General features: G+C 36.3%; 1 protein-coding gene across 1 annotated transcript in view; it reads left to right on the top strand.

The window, feature by feature from the left end:
* LOC132152815 (immunoglobulin superfamily member 3-like) overlaps positions 1 to 12,283 on the top strand; it is a 193,183-nt gene that overhangs the window by 138,145 nt on the left and 42,755 nt on the right. Inside the window, exon 3 of the mRNA XM_059561714.1 lies at positions 283 to 702. Within this exon, the coding sequence (XP_059417697.1) occupies positions 283 to 702 (420 nt within the window). The remainder of the gene's footprint in view (positions 1 to 282; positions 703 to 12,283) is intronic.

Raw genomic sequence — 12,283 nt, 5'->3', positions numbered from 1 at the left:
TTGTAGATATATACTCTACTTTTTGAAAAATTCTGCCATATTTATTGGATGAAGACCCAGAGGCTGACGGCGAGAGAAGAAGATTAAGGGGTTGTTGAGGACGAAAAAAGGCTTGTTTTTTCTTGAGGCTATAAGTTAATAAAAGGGTTGAGATTGAGCCGCTCTGCAGGAGACAATCCTGTTTAAATGTTAATCGAAAAGGAGTTAATGGCTTTAAGGGTGTATTTTGTTGTTCATGAACTCTGCTCTCAAACTAATCTCATCCCCCGGTTTCTTCCACAGTGATCCCAGACACTCTGACGGTGGCGGCCTCTGCTCAGACTCTCTCGAAAGTGGAGGGGGACACTCTGCAGCTGAGCTGTGAGGTCACACGCCAGACGTCCCAGCACACTCACGTTTCTGTGGGCTGGTACCTGCGTTCCGCTGATGACCCCAATTCTGGTCCACGTGACCTGGTCACCCTGTCACGGGACTTTGTTCTACGGCCGGGGGGACAGTACCGCCAACGTCTGTCTTCAGGAGACCTGCGGCTGGATAAGACCAGTGCCACTTCCTACCGTCTCACCATCTATAAGCTGCAGCCCACAGACCAAGGAGAGTTCTACTGCGAGGCCTCGGAATGGATCCAGGACCCGGATCACTCCTGGTACGCCATGACTCGGAAAGATTCGGAGAAGACGTCTGTCAAAGTTCAGCCCACAGGTGAGTGGGAGTTGTGTTAGATTTTGCTGTATTTGGCTGAGCAGTAGTTTGGGTGGCTCACCAATGTACCAGATTTCTCTAATACATAAAATAAGTAAGCTTGACCAAAGTTCTTGTGGGGAGAAGAATTTATTGAAAGTAGCAGTTTAGCAGTTCTTCAGCAGTGATGTTAGTTCGCATGTCATCCTTCAAACAATCTTAACCCAAGGTACTGACTGTGAGACCAGACCTTTATATCTGGTAACAAATGTGCTGCAAACAATACAATAACACCCCATGGAGAGCCAATGATAGTGTAACCTTTTGATGACCTGATAGAATCTCTCCCATGGAGAGCCCATTCAATGACCTGATGTTGAAGAGGATAATTATATGGGCCATTTGGTTCACAATTTTGTAAACATAAAGACAGCTGGCTACAGTTGATTGCAAATACATTTGACTAAAGTTAATTAAAAAACAATAATCTTTCAATCCCCCCTTTGATCATATTTGACACATAATAAAAAGAAGAAAACAAATAGTTATCATTTCAGTAATCATGTACATATGCTGTATACAGGTTTCTGCTTGCAATACTTTTCAGTAGTCATGAATACAGAATGCTGCATACTGGCTCCATTACTGAAGATGACAGAATTAGAGTTCATGGTGAGTTTTTTTTTTTTTTTTAATGTTGCGAGTTAATAATGCAAGTTAACGGTCACTAAAGGGGATTGGTTCAACAATCTTCAAAATCTTCTTTTGAAGAAAATATTTTATTTTTTACTATGTTGCACAATTAGGGTTGCATTACATTATCTACAACGTTGACAAAAAATAAATATAATTTTAAAAAAAAATTATAAATTGACGAAAAATATGTTTTCGACTAGTCATTTGATCTCATATGACCTAATGTAAGAGCCTGCAATAATGCAGTTTGACTAGTGTGGCGCTGTAGCGCAAGACTGTAATTTTGCTCTCCTGGATGCAATTCAAGAGAAGAAGACAGCGCTTCAAAGCAAATGCAGCCGAACGGCGTTTGGATGAATATGTAAATATATGCTGCGCTTTCCTTTCAATAATGGAGTCATTCCATGTCATTCCAAAAAATATTACTTTTCTGAACACCCCACAGTATTAATGACATATTTAACTTCCTGAAAAAAACATATTTTCCCTCCTCAGGCAATAAAACCCTAATATTATTGGTCATTATTTTAAGATGTAGGCACTAGTAATCTTCAACCCCGTTATGGACACTGTGGGAGCTCTCTGAATATGATAATAAAAATTAATTTTTAATGAAATCAACAATTTCCTGTTAATCAGATATTGCAAATATAAAAGTTACATAAAATCTCACACTTTTACTATACTAAAGCCTGAAATGTATTTATTTATTTATTTTTGTGACAGCAACCTCATCATTTTTTATCAAAGAAGTGGGTTCACTTTGAACTAAAATCAGTATTATTATGATTGCTCTGAACATTTCAGACCAAGTTCAACAAACATTAAATAACTTTTCATAAACTTAAAAATTTTAAAATAATAAAAATGTAGGTGTGCCGGGGTTGAGACTAGGGTAACGTGATTTGAAGAGACAAATACAGCTTGACATATAAATAGTTGTTTTTTACTCAAACTCATTGTAAGATTTTCTGTAAACACTGTATTTCATTATGTGACCAAGAAAGACAACAGATATAAATTGCAACTGAACTAAGTTTTATTAACCCGACTGCAGGAAAAACAACAATAACATAGTAAACATTAGAAGATTATAAACTGACTCAATAAGTCATCAAAATAAAACATAACTTGGGTGGCATTCAATATCTGGCCCACACCTCTTTCAAGATCTCCACATGGAAAAGCACATGAAGCACACAGGCTCTGGTTTTCCACCAACATCAACACCCCCCTTTACAGTGCATCCAGAAAGTATTCACAAACCTTGTTGATTAAATTATTTTCCACAAAATTCTAAGATCCACCTTAGGTAAATTGAGTTGAATGGACATAATTTTGTAAAGGCAAACACCTGTCTATAACGTCCCAGAGGTAATAATGCATATCAGAGCACAAACCAAGCCATGAAGTCCAAGGAAGTGTCTGTAGACCTCCGAGATATGATTGTATCGAGGCACAGGGGAACATTGAGGCACAGGATCTTGGAAAGTGTACATAAAAATTTCTGAGAAGAAGCATGTAGTCTCTGTTACCCTTAATGGAAGAAGTTTGAAACAACCAGGACTCTTCCTAGAGCTGGTCTCCTGGCCAAACTGAGCAGCTGATGGAGAAGGGCTTTGGTTAGACTGGTGACCAAGAACCTGACCATATGTGGAGATTGGAGAAACCTACAGAAGGACAATCATCATTGCAACACTCCACCGATCTGGGCTTTATAACAATGTGGCAAGACTCAATCCTCTCCTCAGTGAAGACACATGAAAACACATTTGGCATTTGCAAAAAAGCACCTAAAGAACCCTCAGACTACATCAGGCAAAATTTTCTTGTCTGATAAACAACCATTCCAAGTCATCATCATGTTTGAAGGAAACCAGATCTGCTCATCACCTGCAAAGTACCATCCCAAAAGTAAAGTGTGTTAGAAACAGCCTCGTGCTGGAGTGGGAGTGGCTATGGGACATCTCTGTGAATGTCCTACAGTGGTCTAGACAGAGCCAGAATTGAACCCGACTGAACAACTCTGGAGAGATTTGTGCCCGGTTGCATGAAACTCCTTAAGCTAAGAAATCCCTTAGATATAAGGTTAAGGGTACCCTTAGTGAAACTTGGGTTGCAAGAAAAAACCCTAAGGGTTTCCTTAAGGAACTTAAGGCTGTTATTAAGTTTTTCCCCTTAACTGTCTAAGTGTTCCCTTAAGCGTTGCTACAAAATCCTTAGTGACCATTTCACCTTAATAAATTTAAGGGACCAAAACAGCTCCCTTAAGTCAACTTAAACTCAAAATACGATGGCTGATTTAGTGTTAATTGAAGAGGAGGAAATACCAAGGCGTGTTTTTAATGATCGCAATAATCCCTTGGAGACGATGAATGGTTGATGAAAGGCTGAAAAGTATTATTATTATTATTATAACCACTAACGAAAACAATAATTGCCTTTTCGTCCTCTGTCCAGTTTGGTTTACGTTTTTTTTTGTTTTCTGTTATGTTTGTACTCTCCATAGCAAAAATACATTAATACAAGTGTGATTTTAGCAAGGGTTTGGCTTTGTGGCTCGTTATGTTCCGTTTACTGTTAGAGGTAGTAACTATAGCAACCGTGGCAATCTTTGCCGTATGTTGTCAGAAACTACTGTGAAACACTTAGTATAAACACTTAGGTAAGGGTGACAGTTAAGAGGTTTCTTGCAACGCTCTTAATGAAATCCCTTACCTCAGGGATTTTTTCTCCCTCAGGGAAACCCTCACTTAAGGAGTTTCATGCAACCGGGCACTGAAAACTGATGCACCGACACTCCCAATCCAACCTGATGGAGCTTGAGAAGTCTTGCAAAGGAGAATGAGAGAAACCATCCAAAAATAGATGTGCCAAGTTTGTAGCATCATACTAAAAAAGACTTGAGGCTATAATTGCTGTAATTTTTTTTATGAATTTGGAAAGATTTCAAACAAACTTCGTTCACGTTGTCATTATGGGCTATTGAATGTACAATTTACTGAACACTGAGATATGAAAATCTAGGCAGAACACACGTGTCTGCAAACATAGCTTTGACATGGACATTACTACATTCAACATATGCATGTAGTAAGATTCTTGATCAAATATAATTACTCATTTAAAATTACTGGATAACTTCATAACCAAAATGTTAAAAACACAACCCCATCACAATCTAACAACCCTGTTATGATCAAATAAATAACGGGGTTGAGTGTGATGGGGTTGTGATTTTTTTACTAAAAATGGCACCTGCCCTAAATGTAGTGAATAACAGGAAAGCACATGGTATGCATGATATTTAAAAAAAAAAAATCATGTATATTGTTAAAATATCAAAGATAATTTTCACAAGTAATAATTTTCTATCTTTATTTGACATAATGGGGTTGAGTTGTTAAGCTTGACAATCACAATATCACAATATTAATAATGTTGTAATTATAAAAGAAGGTGGTAACTTGCCTATGTCTGCTCACAGTGTTGTTCAGAAGAGTTATATGGTGTCACTTCCTATTAATGATGTCACATAAGGATCAATTCATTATTTTTATGGGGGAGAATGATTTGTGTAACGGTGTTGAGGGGTTACTGAGGTACAGAAGTAAATAATATGATTTTTTTAATAATCATTAACAATTAATTACTTAAAAAAAAACATTAATAGCAAAAAAGTACAGATAGATATTTATGAGAATAGCAAAATGTATGGAGTTTTTTCTAATTGTATTATTTATATCCCAGGTACACTTAAAAGGCCATGAGGGACATGACAAAATAGGTGTTGTCCACTGAAAAAAGAAAAAAAGATCATTTCTAATGTAAAGATAAAATGTGTCATGTTTTTAAACCTTATTAAAGGAGACATTTCAATTACTACAAAAAGATTTGTATGACTCGTAATTTGTATGACTTATACATTTAATTATACATTAAATAGATTTTGGTGACTCGTAAATACACGTAAAAATGTCAAAGTGACTCAAATCTTACCGGTTTCGTGGAATGACTCAACGAAATAAACTGGCAGCGGTGTGAATGCAACAGTTAAAAACGCATTTGATTACAACGATGTGGTCCAGTCACGTCACATTTATATGCAATAGCCTTAAATCAAGCAGCTTTACAGTATTAAACATGAAAAACCAGAGTCAGTGTCGATTTCAGTTAGAATTACAACTTGATTTTCTGTTATAAAACAGATCTCCAGTGTGGAGCTAGCTAGTGATCAAATATTTCATTAAAGTGATGGTTTGCAAAGATCAAAGCTTGATCTAGCTCAGGACTGTTTTGACTATCATACCCCTATAAGGTATTTTAAGGGAGATTATTCTATAAAGTTTACCCAAAAATAAAGTCTTATCACTTACCTTTATTGTGTTTCTTATCCTATATTCTTATGACTTTTTTTAAGGCAGAATGATGTGTCATTCAGTTACTTGTCAGTCATCTTATATTTTGTGACATATATATATTTGCATAAATTAAATGTATAATAATTGTAATTACATAATATGGCTTTCAAAAGCTGAAGTGATTACTGTTATTTGTTAGAATATTGCATAACTCAACATTTTAACATAGTCAGTGTTTACTGATTAATCAGTAAAATAATTTACAAATTAGCCTATTAATCGTTAGATTAATCAATTATCAAAATAATAGTTTTTTGCAGTCCTATTGCACATACAAGTTTAGAATAACATAACAGAAGTTACATTTTTGGGTGATCTATCTTTTTAAGACGTATCGAACAAACGGTACCTCTATCCCTTACAATTTTAATTGTGTATATGAAATCAAATATAGTGTCTGTTCTGACTAAAATAATTTCTTCAAACACTTTACACCACAGAAGTGCTTATGTGTGTAGTTCAAACCTTTTAGACAGATGAGTCAACCAAGCCTTGGTCATGGTCACCTTGCTGTCTAAAACAGGGCATGCTTGACTCTGCTTTCCTGCAGAAATGCTTAATTATGCCTTGTGAGCCGATCACTATCTAAAATTAAGCACATTACCGGAGTCCCAGAGCGAAGGCTGCTGATCCTCTTAAGATCAAATTCCCTGTCATGGAGTATAGAGCAGGCATCGGCTCTCACGAGTCCATTCCACAACCATAGAGGATGGCATAGCGACGCCTCAGTGGTCTCTCACGTAACAAGCCAGTCACATCGGCTCATCTAACTCCAACACATCAGTTGAGTAATCATGAGTACTGACATCTGCTTAATGACCAACACTTTTTAAAGGGGAAAATAATGTCAATTCTGTCATTGTTTATGAATGTATGAATATATACATATCCACACAAAATAAATGACCGCTAGTATGTTTGAAAGAAAACCTTAGTAGTTTTTCTAGGGCTAATCAACATAAATAATCATGTAATAATTACAAAATAATTATTTTGAGGAAAAACAACCCATTTTAATGATTTACTGAGGTCTGTTGAGGATAGTGAAAAGGCAGCTCAAGACTTGTGAAGTGACACTTTGTATGATAAACATATTGAAATTTAAGCCAAAATTCACTCTCAAATCAAAGACTATACACAGACTTTATCAAATGTAATGAGACAACCCTCAAATGTTGAGTAACGTCCTCATTGGTTCTTGTACATCACAAGACCATACATCATAACGGGTTGTGTTGCCCTATTTTATGTTGCCTGTGGATGTATATGATGATCAGTGATTTCGTAGATCTGGACCTTGTTGACTTTCATTGTATGGACAATTAGTTATATATTGTTTTGTGTTCCACAGTAGAAAGAAACTACAAGAAGATGAGTAAATGATGACAACACTTAAATTTCTGGGTAAATTATTCCTTTAAGCTGTGCCAGAGTTTTAGCACTAAGTTTTTAGACTAAGGGTGTTTGATGTTATTGTCAGACCTGATGTCTGATGTCTAATAACCCCACATTTGATTTGAGAGAAAGGAAAAGGGAATCATTTTAGTAAATAATGACTTAAATTTTGCTCAGTTTGTCACACTCTGCAGTCGTGTTGGGTGAACTGTTCTTTAACACAGTGCATAGGGTGTCATAGATCTGAAATTTTCCTCTCTCCCCTTCTCCAGAATAGCCATATTTCACGGAACAGAGGCTGGGACAGAAAAATGCCTCCCTCATCTTCGGCTTTAGTCCATTACTTTCCAATTTATTACAGAGCCGTTGCTCTGTCCTGAGCAGAAGACAGAATGTACAGCAGACGTGAGTGCTGTCTCTCTCTGACTGAACACAGGATTGTAACTCAATCTCAAAGCACACTGGCCCAGTGGTTTGATGGGAATGGAGGGTGACAGCGCAACTCCTCATCAAACGTGTGGCGGGAAGGGAGCTGCGACTGGCATGTTAATTCAGCCCTATTATTGGTCAAGAGTCCCAGGGGTGGGTGGATTGGATGAAGAGAGGACAGGTTGTGATTTTAGGGTGTATATATTAGATGGCTGTCTCCCAAGGGCCCTTCCACAGAGTCAGGCTGCAGATGGGGACAGAGCCTAATGCCTGTGATTGTTTGTCTTCAGCGGTGTAGGATCAGGGTGAAATAATTGCAGACTTCCCTTCAGCTCATGTTACCAGTGATTCTTGATTCATGGCCATGTGACACTAAATAGCCACCGTTTTGGTGGAAGACACATTGGCTCTTAGTAGAACAACAGTCAACAGTATATTTGTGTTACCAACTTGAATATGAGCTAAATCTGCTTTGGGGAGTTTTTGGAGTGAAGTTTAAGAGAAATCTGCACAAAGCTCATTTTCACATAGATATTCTTTTTAATATAGATTATGAAACTGGATTATGCTCACAAAATTTCATTCAGCAATGTTAATTTTGACCCCAATTTAAAAGTATGAGCTACATTAGTAGTCAAACTGATCATAACATGTTTAAGGTACAGTAGCAAAACTCCTGCAGCCTGCAGAGAGTGAAAAAAGCTAACACCATGTAACACTAAACAGCCTCTGTTTTGGTGCAAGAATCCTTGACTGTATGTGGACAAAATGAGGAAAAAAGTTCACTAGAAGTTAAAGGGAGCTTAGAGTGGAGTTGAAACATTTCAGTAATTTAGCTACTTACAATGAACTCATTTATAAAGCTGATTGCTAAGTGCCTTTTTGAAAGTCTCAGTATGTGGGGCTGTTTACAGTAAATGGCCTTTGAAATCCTTTATAGACGGTCATCTGTTTTATTGTAAGCATCTTCCAGTCAAGTGTTCCAGTTTTCTTCTAAACTACACTTACTAAAGACACATGACTTTCAGTTTATGGCTCCAAGTTTTTTTACGGCCTTCTACTATCAAGCAGCTTTGTTATTGTCAACTAAAACTATGAAAATGTTTTTTTTTTGTTTTTAATAAAGCTGCAAAAAGGTTATTTTTTATATGTATATTACATGAAACATTTCTAAAGTAGTAAAATTGCTCAAATTAAAACTGAACAAAAAATTTATTAAACATACTGTAAATAGAAATAATAGAAATAGAAAACTTAAAACTCAAAACTCAAAAATATAAAAAATGAATATAATACATAAATATGAATATTATAATAGTATATAAACTGTTCTAAATAAAATCAAAAAATAAAACAACGCTACAGTATCTAGACCAAGTGAACAAAATGTTTAATAGTTGTTACTTGCTAAAATTAACAATGGCCAGTGAACAAAAATTGTATTTAAATGTTCTTTTAAGCAGTGGATATACAGAGATATTATTTATATATTCAGTTTTAGTTATAGACCTTTTTGGTGCTGTGTTTAGGTCATGGACCATTTTCTCTCCTTTTATTAAAAGATGCTGGCAATTACATACAGGGAGGGTTTATTACAAAGTTGGAAACTTTATTAGAAGGTAGTTTTTAAACATAAATGTTTAATGGATTTTAAATCGAGTCAAGGTGAAGTCATTATGGCCTGATCCTTTAGTATGCAAGCCAGACTTCACCTGACTGAGGTTCCCAATAGAAATTCCAGAGAGCAATTCAAGAGCAACACTGAAACTAGGGAAGACAGATTTGTCTGTAATCCTCTTTTCTAGCTGGCTGTGTCCAAGTACCCTTCCAGCTAGACAACACGCTTACAATGCTCTCCGTTTACTAGCCAGTGGCCTGTTAGGCTCAATTGAAATTGCACATGTCTGTGGAGGAGTGATTGGGTGGCTGTATTGTGGGATTTGAGCCAGATAATGTATTTTCATTTTTTAGTTGACTGAATTGATAGCATTGAATTGGCTGGAACGTCTGGTTTAAGCTACTAGCTGTGTTTTGGAACAGCTTGGTTTTTGGTGTCTAGCTAGCTATTAGCTTGTACACCATCTTGCACCAGAAAAAGTTACCAACTAGTCATACCATTTTATGGTGCTCAAACTGGTTTTTAGATCATGCTGACTAGTCATCAAACCGAATACCAACTTGGTCCAACTAGAAAACAGTAATCATGTTCGGAAAAACCACGTTAAACTTGATTTTCCAGTAGGGGAGCTCAAAGCTGCTGAAGAGAGACAAACGATAATGCACTTGGTCATGTGCGATTATTCTATTGTGCATATTTTGCAAAGCACACCATATGTCATGCTCATAACACGTGTAAATGTTTGTGTGTTTTCTCTCATCTGTCTGTTAATGTGTTTATTGCTCTGGTGAACTGTGGGGTGAAAAAAACAGAAGTTGTTCAGTAAGCATTAATGGGACATCAAATGGCTCATTGATGCACATACTACACCAGATCGATGGACTCATTTCGTAACAAAGATTTTGGCAGTGAATCTCACACAGCAGCTTGTTCATGCAGCCCCCTTCCAGCAACCACAGTTATTACCGCTTCCACTCAACACAATTGTCTCTTTCTCTCTTTCTCTCTCTGATTGACTGTAATACAAATCTATTGTGCATAGTAAATTCAAATCTAATAGCGTCATTCATGCTGTGAACTTTCAATCCTGACATTTCCTCCCCATTCTAAAATCTTTATTCATGTGACTTTGAAAGTATCCCTCTCCTTATAAATGCCAGATTCGTTCACAGTCGTCTTATTGTACTGTACTTGACTATAACGAAGCTGTAATAGGAGGAAGAACATCTTCATAATTAGATTCTAATAAGATGTCAACCCCTAAGGTCTAGGGTTCAGTGAACATAGTGACATTGTGCATCTTTTGTACAAAGCACTTTTGTAATCCTGCCTGTCAGTCATCTCTTCCAGGACACATCAAGGGGAATGATGAAGTACAGCTAGCACACTCTCACTGCCTGCCTCTGAGCTGTTGAGCACACTGGAACATCACTGCAAACTGTCGTACTATTGTCAAAGTACTTGTTAAATCATTTACATTTTATTTTTAAAACGGAAACACTCGTCTTTTTTTGTTGTTTTTGCACTACCATGTGATAGATTACATACTGTAGTGGGTCCTTGATCAGTGAATGCCCTTGATGATGGCTGCATGACTGCTATGCATGCTTCTCATGTGCATGAAATGTGTGCAGGTCTGTACAAGATAACTTAAATATTTTCATTAATTTTAGCATTTTACAGTGCTCATATTTATGATATTTATATAGTTATATTATAAATAATACATATATTTATTATATTTATAGTATTAGAATATATATACATTTTATTTATTTATAAAATTATTTGCACATTACCATTCAAAAGTGTGGGCTTGGTAATATTTTTATTTATGTTTTTGAAAGAAGACTCTTATGGTCATCCAGGCTTCATTTAATTGATCAAAAATACAGTAAAAACAACAATAATGTGAGTTTTTTTACTATTTAAATGTAAAAAAAAATTCACTTAAATATATTTTAAAATGTCATTTTTTTCTGTGATGGCAAGCCTGATTTTTTTTATATCAGCCATTACTTAAGTCTTCAGTCTCACATGTTCCTTCAGAAATCATTCTAATATGCTGATTTGGTGCTCAAGAAACATTTCTTATTATTGTCAGTGTCGAAAACAGATGTGCTACTTTTTGTGGATAGTGATCCATTTTTTTAGGCATTCTTTGATTAATAGAAAGTTCAAAAGAAAAGCATGAATTTTTTTGCAACATTTTAAATATCTTTACTGTTACTTATGATAATTTTACTGGCCCAAACCTTTTGAATGGTTGTGTATTTTTGAGTCATGACACAGACAGATATTTGAATCAGACAAAGAGACAAACCATGCAGTGATGGATGATTCATGGAAATTAATTGAACTTTACATTGAAAATAAATATTGTGACACCCAACCCAAAATTTATGCCCATTCATTTCCGGTTCTTTTAATCCAAAATGTACTAGGTAAAGGATGTTGGGATGTTTATTGATATGTAATGTGTTGATTAGCCATTGCTGCTCATTATGAAACACAGATCTCGGTAAGAAAAATCAGCCAGACAGCAATCATCCGGCAAATACAGACAAATTTCAGATTCTGATAACCTCTTTTCCACTGCAGTCTGATCCAGAATGGAGAGATTTATTTATATTCACCTAATGTATCCCGTCGCTTTTCTCTCAGTTTTTCCTCATTCATTTCCACGTGCAGCCCTTCACCTCCACTGCTAATTAATCTGTCTGAAGCTTGCAGATTTAGACCTAATACACAGACCGGCTCCATTCAGGCGGCCAGTAATGTCCTAATGGAGCAACACGCTGTTTGAGTACCACAGGAGGAAAGGAAAAACAGCCACTGGCCTTTGTTTCCCTGTGATCTGTGAATTCCTCTTTTAGAACAGGCCTGTTTACAGTGCTGTTATTTTGGAGAGCATTGCACAGTGTGAGACACAAATAATGGCTGCATGTAAAAACACACACATCATCATCATCATCCCCCCTGTACGTTTCACGAGTCTCTCTCTATGTCAGTGCCATGTACTTACGCAGTTAGAGTGTTTCTC

The sequence above is a fragment of the Carassius carassius genome, chromosome 11 (assembly GCF_963082965.1).
Source record: "Carassius carassius chromosome 11, fCarCar2.1, whole genome shotgun sequence".
NCBI lineage: Eukaryota > Metazoa > Chordata > Actinopteri > Cypriniformes > Cyprinidae > Carassius > Carassius carassius.
Note: the sequence above shows the minus strand (reverse complement) of the source record. Positions and strands in the feature narration are given on the sequence as shown.